This window comes from Astatotilapia calliptera, chromosome 7, assembly GCF_964374335.1.
Source record: "Astatotilapia calliptera chromosome 7, fAstCal68.1, whole genome shotgun sequence".
Classification (NCBI taxonomy): domain Eukaryota; kingdom Metazoa; phylum Chordata; class Actinopteri; order Cichliformes; family Cichlidae; genus Astatotilapia; species Astatotilapia calliptera.
In genome coordinates, this window is record NC_137428.1 from 16858398 (window position 1) to 16877650 (window position 19253).

General features: G+C 40.5%; 1 protein-coding gene and 1 long non-coding RNA gene across 4 annotated transcripts in view; one reads left to right on the forward strand and one right to left on the reverse strand.

Annotated features, from left to right (window-relative positions):
- arhgef28a (Rho guanine nucleotide exchange factor (GEF) 28a) overlaps positions 1-19253 on the forward strand; it is a 67662-nt gene that overhangs the window by 33904 nt on the left and 14505 nt on the right. The window contains exons 8-29 of one of the 3 annotated variants that reach the window (XM_026173290.2): positions 552-598; positions 730-802; positions 6249-6355; positions 6468-6739; positions 6815-6998; positions 7101-7209; positions 8164-8250; positions 10348-10390; positions 11317-11418; positions 12828-12951; positions 13653-13788; positions 13876-13931; positions 14013-14073; positions 14200-14329; positions 14423-14538; positions 17218-17358; positions 17545-17795; positions 17880-18005; positions 18111-18228; positions 18380-18634; positions 18721-18797; positions 18900-19078. In XM_026173290.2, coding sequence (XP_026029075.2) covers positions 552-598; positions 730-802; positions 6249-6355; positions 6468-6739; positions 6815-6998; positions 7101-7209; positions 8164-8250; positions 10348-10390; positions 11317-11418; positions 12828-12951; positions 13653-13788; positions 13876-13931; positions 14013-14073; positions 14200-14329; positions 14423-14538; positions 17218-17358; positions 17545-17795; positions 17880-18005; positions 18111-18228; positions 18380-18634; positions 18721-18797; positions 18900-19078 — 2794 coding nt within the window. The remainder of the gene's footprint in view (positions 1-551; positions 599-729; positions 803-6248; positions 6356-6467; positions 6740-6814; positions 6999-7100; positions 7210-8163; positions 8251-10347; positions 10391-11316; positions 11419-12827; positions 12952-13652; positions 13789-13875; positions 13932-14012; positions 14074-14199; positions 14330-14422; positions 14539-17217; positions 17359-17544; positions 17796-17879; positions 18006-18110; positions 18229-18379; positions 18635-18720; positions 18798-18899; positions 19079-19253) is intronic. The other 2 variants (XM_026173291.2, XM_080303538.1) reach the window with 2 other exon arrangements.
- On the reverse strand, positions 8506-12951 carry LOC145429685 (uncharacterized). The gene is made up of 2 exons (XR_013909961.1): positions 12812-12951; positions 8506-8737 (listed from the first exon to the last, which is right to left on the reverse strand). It is a non-coding gene; the product is annotated as an uncharacterized LOC145429685 (long non-coding RNA).

Here is a 19253-nt window from a genome sequence, read left to right on the forward strand (position 1 = left end):
CCGAAGAAGCACATTGTTTCTCTTTCCCTGCGGTGACATGTTCAGGCTGGCATGCAGACATGCAGAGAGTAATCTTTGCTAATCTTCGATGCCAGCCGCGAATTATTTTCTATCATTCTATATCTGTGTCTCACACACACACACACATTTTGTGTTTCTTCAACCTGTGGCTACTCTTTTTGGTAACCATAGAGATGGCAGGTGGCAGCATCGACTCATAAAGGGAAGCAGGAAGTGTACCACGGTATTGACCTTAACCCCGTCGCGACTCTAGCAGCCGTCCATTAATCCTCTTGAAATAACAGCTCCACAGTAGGGAGCTTGTGCTCTTTCTCTGGACCTGCTGGTTTGGACGAGCGCAAAGTCTGATTGGTTAGTTTTCCATTCCTGGATAGCAGAGTCACATCCAGAGAACCTGATGTTGTGCCTTCCACATAACTCTCTTTTTTAGAGTAGCAGCAGCAGCAGCAGCAAGAGGAGGAGGAGGAGGAAGATGAGGGTGTTTGTGTGTCAGGCTTCAGCTTTTGGTTAAGTGTTTTTCTTTTGCACAGGCATCAACAAGGAACAACATGTGAAAGAGCATGTGCTCGTGGACAGTGTGAGTATACATACATACGTTGTAGATGTTTGCAGATTTTTGAATGCAGCCATATGCATTTATGACTTTTTCAAGTAAACTATATGTAAATTTAGTGAAATGGTGTGCATGCTTTTTGTGTTTGCTTAAAGGTTTTTGAAGAGCAGCTCGTCCTGTCTTTAGATGACGATGATGATGAAGAAGAGTACTCATCCTCATTATCTGGTAACTCTCTTCTCTTCTCTTCTCTTCTCTTCGACCTCTGCTTCAAGTATTTTCAGATGATTTATTCACTGGTCCAACGTTTTGGCCCAGCAATCACAACTTTTTATTTTCCGTTTTAATATTACGGCAGTAACTCTTCAGCATCTGGATTAAATGATGAATGGGTAATCCATAAAAAATACAACAACATATTTGTGGCTGCACTGAACAGCGGGGTGTGGGAACAGAACATATTAAGCTAGTACAGAAGCCTGGGGAGGAACTGTTTCTCTCGTGGTCTTAGCACAATATGCGAAGCTCTGTTTTGAATCACATCATTGGAAATCGATGCGGTTGCTGCTTCACAGGCACAGACAGGGATGGGCTTCTGTATTAGGCACAGAGGTGGTATTCGTTTATTAAATGGACATATTGTCCTCCGGGAGTCTTTGGATGATGCTGGTTGTGTCTTTACCCGCACTGGCTCCATAATGACTCGATCCAGGGGTCCAGGAATCTGCCCTGTCAGTGGGACAAAGACAGGAATGGGGTCAGGCTTGTCCCACTCAGACTTTGTCTGAGCTATGAGATGCCCCCCCCCTCTGGTTTGTCGCCCTGCCATCCCCTCCCCCGATTCTCTCCTGGATCAAACAGTAGAGCTGTGTACTCGAAGCAAGAGGTGGAATGTTAACAAGCTAAAGTGTCCTCGGCTTACAAAAGCTGACATTTCAGATAAGACACATGCATTTACACTGATTCCCTTTTAAATCCAACATCTGCTCAAGACTATATAAGCTGAAGCTCATTGGCTAGTAAAAAAAAGTTGAAAAGGATGCTAAAGTGTTTCGGGTGTCACCACGGTTACTGCGAATGCTAATTTTCCTGTGTGATGCTGTGGAAGAATGAAGAGTTTGTTGTAAACTTTGGAGAGGCTCTGGTGCTACTCAATGGCGCTTGTAAATGCTGTATAAATGAAATTATGTGTGTGCGTTTACGATAAAGTGTCAGCGTCAAGTAGTGTCGCGTGAAAAACACGAGGCATCGATCCCATTGTTTTCCACAGATTGCAGATTTCTCCTTATATTCCTCAAGTTCTTAAACTCTCTTTTGGCCTGAGTGCTTTAGATGGGATGACAGTGTCTTGGGGCTACTGTGGTGAAAAAGTGTCATTTGGAGTTATTGTTTTTTCCAGATCTGTTGAAATGATCATAACAGTTTCTCATGTTTCACTGACATAACTCAGCGGTGGCAGTTATTGTTGGAGCTAGCTTGTGTTACGATTAGTCTACCAGCCGAGACTTGTGCTGCTTGTGTCTGTCACCATTAGATCCAGTACTGGAATCGTGGTTCTTTGTTTTTGCCTGTGTGAAAGGTTCTACTTAAAGGTCACAGCAGATACATAAAAACAAGATAAAAGTCATGGAACTATATGAGAAGTCTGCCTTGTATATTTGAGCTCCATGTGCGCTACTTGTATGTCTTCACTGTGTGAGAGCAGCAAAGAGGAAATGCCTCTGTGATGCCCAGGATTTCCTTTACATTAGTGCAGCCATGGCAGGTCCAGACATCAAAGTCTGGGTGGAAAGTGCACTCATCAAGGAAGGCAATTTTCCACGTGTTTAAAATAAAAATGCCAACCACCACTCCCTCACAGTTGCCCAAGTAATTATGTACACTGTACACGTTCAACAGGACTTTACTTTGAGACATTGTTCAGGCTACTTTAAATTACTACATTTCATAGTCAACGGTCACATTACTGTTGTGTTTTTTTTGTTCTGCACAATATACAGATCATGTGGCAGGCATTATAGTGTGTATTTTTGTATAAATACATGCAGAGTTATACAAAGAAGCTTAATCTGCCTTACCTTTAATCTAAACCAAACGCTCACATTTTCTAATAGGCACTAAAGACAAGATTCATCTGAAGTTAACTGGAAACCACTAATGCAGATTAGAAAAGAAGAAAAAATAAGATTCAGAAAAAAGCAAGAGAAAAAAAATATCTGAACACCAATAAAATATAGATTAAAATATCTGACAGTGTCATAGACAGGGGTGTCAAAAGTAAAAGCATTTTTTACTAGTACACATACTTGTGTTGAAATTACTTTGGTAAAAGTCAAAGCACTGATTCAAATTCTTTACCCAAGTAAAAGTGAAAAATTACAAGCTCTGGATGTGCTCAGATTAAAAAAGTTAAAAGTAGCTTTTTGGAGGGCAGCTATTTTTGTAAAAAAGTAAACTGAACCTTGTGCTATATTAATAAAGTAATTAAATAATTAAATGATATTAACACATGAGAATACAAACTTTTTTTGAACAGGGAAATGAGTACAGTCCAACATTAAAGTGGGATTTCACTGGAGGGAACTCAGTCATTTCTATTCTGAGCTCTACTCCTGTTTATTATTGTGAGCTGTGTTCTTTGTGTACATGCTGTGATCAGCTGACCTATGTTGCTGCTGGTCTTTGTGGATTTACACAACTGAATTGAACAAGCTGTAAGCAAATTTTTCATGAGCTAGCTTCTCTGATTTCCGTTCCCTACACTGGCAGTGTACTGTTTATACTATCATTATACTAGACAGTATTATAAAAGTTGAATGAACCAAAGCATCATCATCTTAAATTCAATTTAATCTCTGCTACCCTTTATGTAAACCAACTCTGACCAGGAACACGTCACCGGCTGTGCACCAGCCCAGTACAGTGCTTTACTGTATTCACATCATATACGGATCCAGTGTCATATTTTTAAAAATGAGGACATTACATCCTTTGTCCGGCCCGTCTTTCTACATCTTTTTCTTTCTTACATCTTTCTCCATGTCTGAGTGAAGTTATCTTTTCTTCCTGTGAAATGCAACAGCTGCACCTTTAGCTAGCAACACACTGTGTGACAAACTGCACACAAACAGTTTGTGTGTTTGCTGATGTGTGTTGAACTGTTAGTGACACTGCATTTTAAATTACTTAAAATGCTTAAAATGCTTGCTCCTCCTATTGTAGTGCTAGCTAGACGCTGAAGTACAGTGACCGCAACTTATGTACATCTGGACTAAAAACGCCATTCCAGATCATTCCGACCCATTTTAACTCGAGCATAGTGATATAAACGATGCATAAATTTTTTATATATTTGCCTTTTTCATCTCTGTGTAGGCAGAAAGCCCTTGTAATGGATACACCAATGAGACAGTTTTTCATGAGCTATTGTTACCTCCATCTAGACTCATATTGGTTTAATGTTTTGAAGTGTGGAGTAATGGTGAATTGTGCTGTTCTGCTTAAGTACAGTAACCAAGTATTTGTACCTCATTACCTCAGACCTCTGGTCAGTATAATAGCTTGTTATCACCCACAAACTCTTCAGGGAGTCACTGAATGTATCTAAGGCGATCCCTTGCAAAATAAGGGAGCTGCTGGGACCATAGACACTATAAAAAAGTACCTAATGGTATGTTACCCACTGGTTCATCTTGTTATGAAGACTTAAACTGAGCTTTTTTTGTGATTTTAGTGTTTTGAAACCCAAGCTGATGAATATGGTATGATTCTGACTGTGAAAGAGCACCGCATGCTCATCGGTTAATGACTGATTCACATTATAAAATTCATGTTTTAGTCACTATAGTCTGAAACTAGTGATTGTCCTCTGGGAGTCATCACAAAAATGTCGATTGAGGTCACGTAGTGAGGGAGCACAGGACCGTAGACCAGTGTTTCCCAACCTTTTGGAGCCACTGCACATATTTCACATTAGAAAAATCACACGGCACACCACCAAACAAAAATGTCACAAAAAGCATATTGATCATTTCCCCCTGCGCACCAGGTAAAGCAGAATTGGCTCCGTTTGTCCCCATTATACCGTTTTTGCTTTCTTCTGGCCACTACTCATGCTAGGGACTTCATCTGGGTTGGAATTTTTCCCAGGACCCAGGTCAGATTGACTACTTTTTCTTTTCAAATATTTATCTATTGCTATTACGCGCTGTGTTTTCTCACTCACAGCATGACTATTATATAATTTCTTCTTTGTCTTCTTCTGTTTTATTGGCAGTTATCAACCCATTTAATTAGAGCAGTTGTAGTTGTAGTACTGGTTGTACTGCCCTCTAGTGGAAGAGAATGTAATTGTTCTGCCCGTTACACCGATCGCTTAGAGTACAAATCAGGTGGAACCAGATAATCTTCCATGACACACCTAACCATTTCTCATGGCACACCTATGTGCCGCGGCACTGTAGTTGGGAAACACTGCCGTAGACTTCTATACAAGCAAAAGTCTGTATGCAGGAAAAGGTGTCGTCCCCTGCTGGTCATTAACTCCAAGATCGGAACCTTGATGTAACTGCCAGTTCCCTGCGTCAGCCTCCTGGAACTAACTGTTCCTTTCTACACAAACTCTGACCAGTCCTAAAACCTCACTTCTGTCTAAATACCAAAGTATGTAGTGTTTAGAAACTTTAAGACAAAGTAGATATTGATGTTATGTCGCCCTAAAAAGAGATTATTAATTGGCAAAATAACTCCCGAATGCCAGAGGCAGCACACGCAAACAGATCCTAACCATGTATAATAGGCTCAGTGACCAGAAAATGTCACAAAAAATTAATATGGCGACAAAAGGAAAACAGATCAGATTTGAAAGGTGAGATTAAGACAGAGATGCGTGCCTCTCTTCAGTGCCAAGCAAGTCTAACAACTTCAACTCTGATTTCAAGTATTTATGACCTCTTCAATTTTGGGGAAAAAACCCCCATGCACATGGATATAAAACTTTGGCAACATTGTTTCTTTTATTTTTCATCATTGGATTTTTATGAGCTCAAATCTAAAATCTAACCAAGGTCACTGCCTGTATTTCTGAATATTGCTAAGAATGAGTGTTCGTAAACACTGTGTTGACCTAGCACTTGAAGGAAAGAGAGAGAGAGTGATAGTGAGCATGACTCAGTGCAAATCAGTAATCTGCTTTTTTTCCCCCCTCAGAAAACAAACAGGCTGCCTGAAAGGATCATATGTGGAAGTTTCTATAAAAACAACCCCTTAAAGGTCATCACGTTTTTGCTTTATGCGTGTTAAGCCATGACATTTAAGCAATAGGATGACTGAATTATGGTTAAAAAAAAAGACTTCAAATAACAGAAAAAAGCAGGAGAGAGAAGCAAAAATGATTCAAAGGTCTATTTTGATGACATGCTTTTTTGACCACGTCATGGTGAAGTTTCCTTGATTTGTTTGTGTGGATAAGTCGCCTGATTATTTTATCCTGCCCTTGAGAGCCGTCTCTCTCTAGTTTCTGGCTGATGGGGCTGATGCTGGGAGGAATTATTGTAATCAAGAGTGTGCAGTAGTTGATCTTTACTAAGAAAGTGGTGTGTGTGTGTGTGTGACAAGAAGAAGTAGTCTGTTTGAATTATTCTAAACCAAAGTGAATCTCTTATGCTTGTCATAGTAAATGGAGATCGCATGCCGTCCAGTGAAGTACAGAGCCAGTTCACTCAGGAAGCTGCCCACCCTCTGCTCTCTGCGATCCACAGCAGCGGCCACACCATCGCACAGGTCATACGTCATTCTCTTTCTTTTTAGTTATAAAATTTCAGTTTTTGCTTTGCTGCTTAATAAATTTCTTTCTTTTTGCTCTTTCCTGTCCCGCCTTATGTTTTCACCTCAGGCGAATGATGTTGACATTAAGTACAATGTCAGCGGAGTGACGAGGTACAGTACAGGGACAGATGGCAGTTTATGGGATACCATCAACTCGGAGGAAATTCTTTTAGCCACCGATACCCCTCCGCCCTTTTCAGAAGACTTCTACCCATCCTCTGCATCCGGCTCTCCCCTGCTTTCACCTGTCGATCTGGCCCTCACAAGGCTGATCCGTCCCGCCTCCTCCGAGCAGGCCGATCAGAGAGGCAGTCCACCAATGGAGACCTGTGACCTCAGGTATTAATCAGATGTCTTCTCCGGTGCGTTGTGTGTACCTATAGTGTCTAACTAATTTGTCATTTATAACTCCAGTCCCAGTCTGGTGGCTCTGGAAGTGGACAGTGAAGAAGAAAGCGTCGGGCCAAAGTCTCCACTTTCCCCACTCTCATCCGATGTGGAGAGAAGTGAAGACAAAGAGGAAACTTTCCCTCTTCCCTCTCCTGATCTCACTTGCACCCGCAGCCAGTCTGCATCAGCATATGAACCCACTTCACAAGTAATATACCATCCTCTCATTAAGTACTTCGGCTTATCCGTACATGAAGTGCTCTACAAGTTTTATACTCATGCTTTCAAACATTACTTGTTTCTCATGTAGGAACTGGTTGACGAGGGCCTTCGATTGCGATCATATTCCTACTCCTCCAAAATCAGCTTACGTCCGGCTCGTTTTACTCGAGATAACCAAGCCTCAGATATCAGCCCCGGTTAGTAACGCTCAGATCGTTGAGCATGATAAAAGTTTAACACATGACTAATAACATTTCCAATTAACCTTTTTATTTTGCTTTTTTTGTCTGTCACTGATGGGGTAGTCTCACATCGTTGGTTGGTGAGAATTCTATTTAGCTAATTTTAAATTAGCTTTCAAGTGACAGATCAGCTGAACTAGATAGCCTTACAACTAATATAATGTACAGTCAACTCTAAGTAAATTAGTGGTTTGAATGGGAAATATGCTTGTTCACGTTCCTGCATTTGAGAACATTCAGCCTCTTGTCTGTATAGTAAATAAATGTACAGAGAAAAAATATCTATCTTTATCTAAAGGTGGAAACAGCGGGTGTAAGCTAATCTACCTGCAACAGTTATAGTTCACAAATTAGTACGTTATGCATTTAATAAAAGGGGTGCTTATATGTGACAGACAAATTCTTGGCTGGAGTCAGTTATTTCTGGAGTCCTGACATCACAATGAGTGTACCAGACCTAGACAAGAAATAGTCTGGCAGAAAACTTCTCCTGGAAAAACACAATTTATCATTTTTAAACAGTGTTCTTTGTGGGGACTAAACAAATTAGATGGATTTTGCTAGCTTCCAGCAGAGCCAGGCTAGCTGTTTCCTGTTAAAATGGTGAGCCAGCTGGTAACTGGCTGCTGCCTCCAGCTTCATATGAAATGCGTAGACATAACAGTGGCAACCATTTAAAAAACAAAAACAAGCAAACACTTTTTTCCCCAAATGTCAATCAAAGTTTAAGGTTTTTCTTTACATAGTTGTTATTAGTAGTTTTTAGTCAAAACAAGTTTACGAAACTGAATGAAATTAAAGTTTAAGTACTGTTTAACAGCTTTTAGCTTAGAGTTGACTGTACATGCTGATAGTCTCAAGTGTCTTTAGTTGATCTATGAGCACTCCTCTATCCACTGTGCCCTGTAGATGCCGTGCACCACAGTGTCAGCCACAGCCGATCTCTTCTTCAGGCCCTCTCTCTGTCTAAATCTCTGTCTTTGCTCCACCCTGGTAGTAAGTACTGGACACCTGCAGCCGTCACATTGTGCTAAGGCCCAGCAAAGCCTGCATGCCACTGTCACTGTTAATGCTTGCATATGTGTGGGAGGGGCGAGTCAAGGTTATTATTGTAAACTGATTCAACTCTTAAAAAAAAAGAAAAATGGCTTGAGTCATAATTTGATAGAATTTTATATTGAAACTTGGTGACAACATGGTAATAGTTTGGTAATAATGTGGAGAAAAAGCAGTAATAGTCATATAATTCAATTTAATTTTAAATTCAATTTTATTTATATAGAGCCAAATCACAACAATAGTTGCTTCAAGTCACTTTATATTGTAAGGTAAAGACCCTACAATAATACAGAGACAACCCCAACAATCGGTTGACCCACTATCCGTAAGCACTTTGCGACAGTGGGAAGGGAAATAGTCCCATTTGCATGGAAGAAACTTCCTGTGGAACCAGATGGCAGCAGACGGCTGCCCCTCTCTGAGCCTGTGAGTGGAGGGAGACAGCACAAAAGACACACTGTGAAAGAGGTCCATAATAATTAATGATTAAATTCAGATTGGTGTATAAAAACAAGTGTGAAGGAAAAACACTCAATACATCACTGGAAGCCCCCAGCAGCCTGGCCTATTGCAGCGTAACTAAGCAAGGATTCAGGGACACCTGACCCAGCTCCTAACTTTTAATCCTAATCTTGAAGTAAAGCGGGTGTCTGTCTCTTAAATTCAACTGGGAGCTCAGAAGAGGGGCCTGAAAGCTGAAGGCTCTGCCTCCCATTCTACCACAAGTACACTAGAAGTCTGGGAGCAAAGTGCTCCATTGGGATGATACGGTACTATGATAGCTTGCTATTTACTATCAACTAAGGTTCAATGTTAGCCTAAAATCTATATAATGGGGTAATTAGGGCTGATATTGAGCAAAAAATGCAAATTGTCAATGAGGGAAAACCAATTAGTAACAGTAACCTATAGTAATATTACATTGCCTGCTGGATGCGTATCATATTTAAATTCTTTTTTCCCCCATGAAGCACAAAAGTACAGTCTTTATTCGTGTGCAAATATAAACTACTACAAAAGAAACATGAACCTGAAATTTGAGAATAGTTTACACAATGACTGCCACTTCAACTTAGATGGCTTGGAGCATATCTGTCAATTTAATCTAACTCTAGAGAGACAAAGAAATACTACCAAATAATGTTTGGGTCTTTGTTACTGACAGCCTTACTCTACTTGGCCACACACCAGTCTGCTGGAAAAGTTGATTCTTGGGTAGGGCATTGTTGCCTGGAATTTCTTTTTTGGCTTAAACTCTAAAACTGCCGCTAGGATGCATTTATTTTCTGTTATGCATTCACCAAATCACAACTGGTATTTCAACTTTTGAGAGGCTGCACCTTTCCCACAGATGGGCGTAGTTTTGTTGTCTTTGCAAATGCCCTCAATGCTTGAGTTTCTTCATTTGTTCATCATATTTTAATTATATACATTAAACACTTAATAACACAACTTTATGCGATGTGACAAATTCAGAAAACATTTATTCTTGTTTTATACGGACTTTAGAAAAAACACATATTAACCTAAAAAACCAGCAAAATGTAAAAATATACTCGAATGCTCTTCAATCAAAACACATGAAACAAGAAATTAGAAAGAAAGTTAAAAAAGAGAATTCAGTTAGAATCACCAAACTGTAATAACCTTGGCTTGTCTTTGTGTCTGTGTATGGCTTTCGTAATCACGACACAGCTTCGCTTCGCAGCAGCGATGACTGCTTGTGGGTCTCTGGCGGGTCAGCACTTGTGATTGTCTGTCTGTGCTACTGCTTTTCATATTATCATCCTGTCCTGATTTGATACCTGAGGACCATCTTTGTTGCTTTGCATAACAATTGTGTCTGTATTCAAATGTTGTCATATGAAACTGAACAGCTTCTCTAGAATGGAAATAAAATCTGATAAATCTGACAACAAAACTTGTTGCCTAGTCTAAATATTACTTTACCTGCTGTTTTTCTTTGGGTTATCAATAATCTATTTTTTATTGTTTTCAACTTTAGCAACATCTTCCCCTTTTTTGTGTTCACAGAGCCAAGAGCCTCCAGTATATCAGATCAGTCTCATGAGAAAAGGTATTTATACTTTGCATTTAATTTACTCAACGTTATTAGGATCATTTTGTGTTCCAGGGTCTCTTTTCTGTCTCCTTTTGTTTCCTAGCACTAACTGATGTGACCTTTTGGAGCTCTTAATTGAAAGTGCCGTATGCGTCAATAAATTTGCAATCCCAAGCGCAGCATATGTAGGTAACTATCATGACCAGGTTGCTTGGTGACAGCAGGCGCTCTGTGAACTTGGCTGCTGGTTTTTGTGAAGCTCTTTTGTCCTGATGACTCAGAGCCTTTTCTTTGGCATTACTGGTGTTTGATCTATTTTTTTTTCTAGGGACAAAAGCGGTAGTGACGCAGAGATATCAATGTGACCCTGCTCTACACCCAACCTGATTTTTTTGTCAGTGTCACAAGGCTGCTCTGTGTTTTTCATCACTGAGTTGAAATGTTTATGATTTAAATATGAAAGCACAGTTTCCAGTTCTTCCATTAAAGAAGAAAAGCCAATTGATATTACTTATCAATCACTTTTAAGTGGACCTACTTTGCGCTTCAACTTTCTGGTTATGTGGATGTTTTATAACAATGGCAGATGCTCATAGTTTTGTATAATGATGACAAACTATGCAAAAGTAATCCCTGTGAGACAAATTCCTGGGATTCTGACTGCCCTAAACACTCACTCGCACAGCTTTCCTTACTCTAGGATCTCTATGATGTCAAAGAGAGTAGATATCCTTAATGTGATCATCTCAGGAGCAGAGAGGGCCAATCTGATGTTCAGCTCTCCTGTTTACAGAAGAAAACTCTTGGTTTTTTTTGTTTTTTTGTTTTACCAAAGCCCGGTGTTGGATAAATAAGGATTATTTTGAACTGTGACTCATACAAAGCTACTCTAGTGGCAGAGAATTTATAAACATGGTGTGTTATGGCGCTGTTCTTTACAGGGAGATCAAGTTTCGTAAGCGTGCCCAGTCTGCTGATGATGAAGGCAGCATGGAGCTGGCAGAGTCCCTACAACATCTCACCCTGTCTGAGTTTCTCAAAGAGTATGTGGGGGATCCACCTCTGTTTGCCTGGTCCCGCGTCATTAACCATCTGACATAAAAGACTAACCGTTAAAAAACGTAACAAAACCTACAGCACGTGTACCTCCTGTCAACAAACCACATTTCCTCTAACAGCAGAACAGGAACAGAATTAGGATCTTTTAACAATATGCACCGAATGTCTTTCTTTGTCATGCATGTCTCTAACTTCTAACAGTTCTTAGTTTGTTTTTTTTACCTGCTTTCACAGCAAAGTGTTGCAGAAATGGAGAACTTGTTATTTGGTCTGTGCTTGTAGAGTGGGGGAAGTAATTATTTAATCTCTTACTGAATTTGAAGTTTTCTAACTGGCAACAGTCTCAATCATTTTTTTGAATATCAACCAAAAAAATGATTTGCTTGTCATAAGTATTTGATCCCCAAGCAAAACATGGCTTGGTACAATATAGATTCATTCATTGGTTTCTTAGTGCACTTGTGTCCTGTAACCTTAGCAGAAAAATAGCCCCAAAGCATAATGTTTCCACCTCCATGCTTTACTGTGGAGATGGTGTTACTTGGATCATACCCAGCATTTCTCTGTCAAGCTGATGCCAAGGAGCTCGATTTTAGTTTCATCTGATCACAGCACTTTCTACCAAGCCTTCATTTATAAGGTCATTGGCAAACTTAGGAGAGGGTTTTAAATGTGACTTTTTAAGCAGGAGATCGTTGCAGTCATTGCATTGTAGTGTGTGGTGTTCTTGATGACCCATTTCAGTCTTGTGCAGGTCTACAATCTTCTCCATGACGTCCTTTGACAGCTCACTGGCCAGGCCCATGGTGGTGGAGAAGTTAGAATGAAAAAACTGGTTGACAACAAAAAAAATGTGTAATTGACTGAGTGATTGTAATTCACAGAGAGAATTCTGGCTATAGGGAGATCAAATACTTATTTCACCCAATAACATCCAGATCAGTGTATAACTCTTGACATATTTCCTAAATTTGTGTTCAATATTCTGTCTCTTTGCTTTAAAAGGAAACCACCGTAAAAGTTAGAGAATGTTTATTTGACAAATTCAACAAGGGATCAAATAATTATTTCCCCCACTGTAGATAACAGAAATGTTTGTACAGCCTTTTATTTCAGTTCCTGTCCCTAACAGAAACAACATGCTGCACAGTATCAGCTGAAACGCTATTTTGTCACGTCATGTATCCGTTAGGTTTGCAGACTTTTTGCATGTAAGAGTGTGTGCACCTCAACAAACCTGTCATGCTTGGTTTACTTTTGTTGACTCAGGAATAAGGAAATCAGATCACGGTGACTAATTTATGTCTTCAATCCAGTTAGTAAGCAGAACACACACACAAACACACACAAAAAAATAATAATAACTGCATTACTTACATCAACCTGTCTACAGAATTGAAGAGGAGGAGTTGGATAAATACAACATTCCAGCCAAAACGGAGTCGGAGAAGTACAAAGTCATCCGCACATTCAGTTTTCTCAAGAGCAGGATGTCCAGTACACGTAACAAAAGCAAGGTAAACCCCAGCCACAAAGAGTCCTGCTGTTACACCTATAAACGTTTTACTTACAACAACAATGTAAAGAATAACTCTCATAACTTCACCTTGTTGTAGATTAAAGCTGGCTTTAGCTACAACATGAAACTCTCAGTCTAATACCTTAAAAGGGCATGCAGTATTTTCAGGTGTTTGCTCTGTAGACCTTGGTGTGATGAAATCCGTAGATTAAAGGATCATTCGTGTTTTGTTCTTGTGAGCCTATTTCTGTCATTGGGTGATTCCCACGTCTAGACTCAAGTCTTTGCTTTCTGAGAGACACGAACCAGGAAATGTTTCTGGGAAGCACTCAAGGTCAGAGGGACAGACCAAACATGTCCAGCTTCTTTCCTTTTTAATGATTAATCCCCTGTTGTTGAGTCAGCACAGAGAGTGGAAGCCCTCCCTGCTTGTGTCTGTTGTTTACACCACGCTTCGTTTCCGTGTCAGTGGACTTTCTTACGGTTTGGAAAAAGGCGGGTCCTCCTGGTGGCCTCGTTTATCCGCTCGCATGCTGGAGAGTTTACCCTGCAAATAGAAACTTTCACAAAGATGTTTATCGTCTTTTGTATTAAGTCCTGCATGGGCTTGAGTTTATAGGTGTAACAGTCAGTCACGTTTCGCCTCGCGTATGTATGGCCTCTTTGCTGACTCCAATGTCTCTGGCGTGGCTTTCAAAGGGGAAAGGGAAGGACAGAGAAGGCAAGGACAGGCAGCCGAATGGACATCGCTTTGCGACAGGGTCCTGTTTAGGCCCCACGGTGTGTGTGGTGTGTGACAAACCAGCTTCTGGAAAGGACCTACTACATTGCTCAAGTTGGTAAAACTTAAATTCCAACCAGCATTTATATTAATTTCTCTTCATGTATAAAAACGTTAAAATTGTGTTTTTTTCCATCACAGCTTGCACTGCGATTGTCCATAAGGGCTGTAAGGAATCTGTCCCCCCGTGTTTAAAGGTGAGTCTTAGCCTAAAGCAGATCGTCCCTTTGTCGGTTGTTTATGTGCTGTAAGCAGACTCCCTCATTTGTATTACTTAGAAACATCAGGAAAAATATGCCGTGTCCATGGTGAAGAACAGGACAGCATCCCTTCCACAGAGTGAGTTTACAACACTTGGTCGCCAGTGATTTTAACCATGTCATGCAAGAGTTTCCTGTTTATAAAACTTGGGATGATTATTGTTATCTAGGCTAATTTGCTTTGCTATCCCGTCACCCCCCTCAGACTTCACAGTGAGAGACAGCCCTCCTCACTCAGTGATCCCCACTTCTACCTCTCTACCCGTCATGACTCCCAAGGAGAAGAAGGACGCCGTGTCGCAGTCTCTCTCACGAAGTTTCCCCAACGTGGAAAGGTTATTAATCTTTATCGTTTACACAATTTGTTGTGTTAAAAAGAAATAAATAGCGAGAAGTAGCGATTGTTTGTGTTTTTCCTCTTGGTACAGCCAACTCATTGAGAGTTCAGAGACAGAGTCGGATACCCTGAAGCTGAGCAGCCAATCCGAAGAGCTCCTGCCAACTCCAGTGTCTTCCACCTCCACCGAGTCGTCCTTTGGAGAGGGTAAGGTATGAATAGGGCTTGTTGTTTAAAAGACCCAAAAAGAAACAGATCAGTTTCTGTTTCATTGTTTGCTGCTGCAAGAAAAAGCTGATCAGTGCAGTTTAAAAGGTCAAACTGTAAGAATATTTTTCAGAAACTGAAAGTATTTTTTTTATGGGGGACAAAGGCATATAAGTAGGCATCACAGTTCCTCCCATTACTGTAGATTAAAACAGGAAATGTTTGGAAGCAGATGGGTGTTCAAAGAATAATTGCAAAACATTCCTATTTTCTAAAGTATTATATTATAATATTACTGTAAAAAGTAGCTTTCCACCCATTTTTGATCATTATATTTGACTTTTAAATAGAAACAATGAATAGAAATTCTATTCAAATAGAATAGTTGTAGGAAAGGTGTGATAAAGGCGCGTTCAGGATCCCCAAATACAAAAAAATTGTATGTAACAGTGAAATGCATATTTAAATACTAACTTTAAGGTTTTTTAAGGGTTTTTTTTAAACCATCCGAGAGAAGATGCTTTGGGGAAGAAAATGTACTGAAATGTAGCGTGTGTCAGACAAGTCTCAGATTTACACAGCTTTAGTGAACCATTAACATGCATTCCACAGTCTGTAAATAAATCAGGGGTCTTCCACTGTTTTTAGACTTTTATATTCACAGGGCAGTTATCCTTACCAACTCTGAGACACACTTATAGCGTAGGACCCCCAATGATTATGATTAAGAGATCTAGTAAAGTTTTGAGTGGCGCTTTTAATTTTTTCCCAAAACTTTCTTCTTAAACTTGGGAAAACATTCTCCAAAACTATTCCTAGTTTTTTATAACCTTGTAACAATACAAATAATATTTTAAAATGTTATTGCCTAACCAGAAGTATTATAGTTTTGTATTAGTTGATGTTTTTTTTCCATTTTGACTTTTTGTTTTGAATCCACTTTAGTCCAGAATGGAATTTCTTGTTAAATTTCAGTCTTTATTGTTTAAAAATGTTGAGTTTTAATTTCGTTTCTATTAGTTTCAGTGTTAGTTTTAATCTTTTGAATTATTATTTCATGGAGACTATATGATAGGGGCAAGATTTTGTGCCAGATTTTTTTGCGTTATTTATGTTTAACGTTCAGTGTTTATCGAAGCATTTGTAAAATCTTTTGTGCATTCCAACTTTCAGCCAAACCATTAGTGGAAATGGTGGTTGCACTATTTTTTCTGTTTTGCAGAATATCATAGCAATTTGTCCAGTATTTGAAATGCATCTATCCTTTTTTTTAACCACTTAACTAGTGCAGGGTCACAGAGGGACTAGTGACACCCTGGAGGGTGTGCCAGTCCATCAAAGGGCTAACACAGAGGGACAGACAGCTAGCCAATTTATGCACACCAGTTAAACTAATATTTAAGTGAGGATTTTAATCTGTAATGCCCCCCTCAACTTGGATTTGTAAAGTTAGAGCAGCCCTTAATTTTCTGTCTTTGCTAATGAAATGCACTAAGCTCAGAGTTCCAACATCTGACTTTAGAGGATTTTTCTTGCTTAAACATTTAAGTACCTGCTGATCCTTTGTAACAAGTTAGAATCAGAATCAGAATACTAATACTAATATTAATCCCGAAGGAAATTATGGGTTACAGCAGGCAGCACGCTAATGGCGCATGTGCACTTATAAAGGAACCTTCTGACCAAACTTTACACAAACAACACATTGGGAAGACATGTCAGAGAGGTAGGCTGACAGGAAAAGACAACAAAAATACATAACATGAAGTGAGAGGAGGAAAAAAAACCTCCACTCAGACTGAGCTCCTAATGGGAGAACAGTTTGATAACAGAAAAAAACACCCCGGCACAAAAAGCACATGACTATCAATACACCACAGAAACACAAGACAAGCAACAGGAGCGGGTAAAAGGGTGAGAGAGAGCCGGTGTAGACAGCGCATCTGGTCCTGCAGCATGTCTGCGCTGGTCCAGTCGACCGCCATCTTCCCCGGGAGGGGACAAGCATCGAAGGCGTTTGGAAAGGGAGGGGGGATGAGTGTGTATCAGTGTATGTGTGTGTGTGTGTGTGTGTGTGTGTCCAGAGCAGCCGAAAGTAACATATAGTCACTAAACTTGACTTGTTTTGGTCTGATGGCATCTAAGGATCGTTTACACGAAGGATCACGAGGTACCCAGTGCTGCTAGGATCAACTGAAGATCAAAAATGTGATCCCAGACTTTCGCATGTGAAGACTTTAAGTGTGGATTGTTGTATAATCTGTCTCCAACAACTTCTCTGTGATTCCCTCTAAATCTCAGGCCTCACTGATATCCTGCAGGTGGTTTCAGAACACTGTACTGTGAAGCTTTTTTTCACTGTTATCATCTTGTAGTGAGAACATTATAACCTGCACTTTGTTGACATTCTCATAACATTTTGTAGTTCAAGGTTACGCTATTAAATCGTACAGAAACATTATGTGAGATAAGAAGCGTCCAAACTTTCTTTTATCACTCAATTAAAATGCTGAACAGTTAAAAAGTTGAACACCTTGTTAGAGCTTGCAGGTGTCATTTTGTCAAACTTGTGGGGAAAGAAGCTAGGGAGTCTCTTTTTACTAAATAAAATGTTACAGAAAATAAACAAAACTGACTGAAAGAAATTAAAGTGATTCGTATGCCTCTTTCCATCTGCAGACTGCACAGACTCATACATCCACAGTGACATATCAGCTGATTCTGTGGAATATGAAGCTGAATCATGGAGCCTGACGGTTGAGCACAAGTTCTGCAAGAAGCAAGACAAACGAGCTGTCAAGAGGCAGGATGTAATCTATGGTAAGCAGATGTTGCTGTTGTGAAAGGCGTCTCCTGGAATGCTTTACTTTCTGCATGTGTCAGGATTTCATATGTAAAAGTGTCAAACCACAGAAAACCGTTTTAAGACTGAGTAAGAGATTCAGCTTTTTATTGGCATAATTTAGCACATGTCCCAAATCTAACACCTCCCCCACCCTGATCCAGAGTTGATGCAGACCGAGCTTCATCACCTGCAAACTCTGCACATCATGGCCGAGATTTTCCGGCGAGGCATGAGACAAGAAGTGCAGCTGGACACCGAAGCGGTGGAGCGAGTCTTCCCCTGTCTGGACCAGCTGCTCCTCTTTCACCACGCCTTCTTTGCCGCCATGAAGGAACGGCGACACAGCTCGACCCAGCCTCAGGGCCACAGGAACTACCTCATCCAGAGAATAGGAGACATCTTGCTCCAGCAGGTTAGCTGGTGTTCATGGGTATACCTTTGTCTCAGGTGTGGTTAGACCGGTCATGTTTGAGTCGCCTGGTTCTACTTTTTGCAGTTCACGGATGAGAACGGGGAGAAGATGAAGCAGGTATACGGGGAATTCTGCAGCCGCCATAATGAAGCTGTCAGCTTTTTCAAAGAGCTCCAACAACATAACAAAAGATTTCAGACCTTCATCAGGGTATTTAACGTTTGTGTCATGCTTTCAAAAATCATTAAATTAAAATAGACTCACTCCCTTTCACCTCACTAGATCTTTCATAATTGCTATACTTCATTTTTAAAGCAACAAGGGAATAATTCTTTGGTGCGACGGAGGGAAATCCCAGAGTGCATCTTGCTGGTAACCCAAAGGATTACAAAGTACCCAGTGCTGCTAGAGAGGATCCTACGCTATACTCAAGGTCAGTCATCTACTGCCCTCTGCTGGCTACAGGCTCTTATGATTGCTAAACCTACGTGTTGGGGGGACAAAAAATAAAACCTTACTTTAGTTAAAAAAAACAAGAAAACCCTCTTTTTTTCTTTTTGTTTTTCCTTTGCTCTGACCATCAGAGGAAACAGAGGAGCACGCAGACCTTTCGAAAGCCCTGGCTCACATTCGAGAGGCGATAGCAGCCGTGGACATGAGGGTCAGCGAATACGAACGGCACCAGAGGTTACAGGAAGTCTTTAATCGCATGGAGAACCGCAGCGCAGCTAAGCTGAAGAGCGGACACACCTTCCGCAAGCAGGATATGATGGGGCCCGGACAAGTGCTCAAACACCAGGGGGTGCTCCTGTGGAAGACTGCCACCGGGCGACTCAAAGGTGATACATGATACTCAGAAGTTCATGTGTCATTTTTGCATCCTATCTGATCTAACTGTTTTTCCACCCGTCGTTATTTTGCCCAGACGTCCTGGCGCTGCTACTCACAGACACCCTCATCTTCCTCCAAGAAAAAGACCAGAAGTACACATTTGCAACTGTGGTACGCATTCAGTAAAGAAATCAGTAATAAACACTGCACCGTGTAAGGATGATTGATGTTTTGTTTTGTTTTTTTTTTCTCCATGCTTTAAATGTGTTAAAGGACCAGAAGCCTCCAGTGATTCCACTACAGAAGTTAATAGTTCGGGAAGTAGCGAACGAAGAGAGAGGGATGTTTCTGATCAGCGCCTCAGCGGCTGGACCAGAAATGTATGAGGTCCACACGTCGTCCAAAGAGGAGCGAAACACATGGATGAGGCTCATTAGAGAGGCCGTAGAGAGGTGTGTATGAGGCCCTTGCCTGAACCTGGTTCTGCCAGTTTTTCCTTCCCACCGTCACCAGATTCTTGCTCATTCGGGTTTGTTTGATTGTTGGGGTTTTCTCTGTATTATTGTAGGGTCTCTACCTTACAATATAAAGCACCTTGAGGTGTCTGTTGTTGTAATTTGGTGCTAT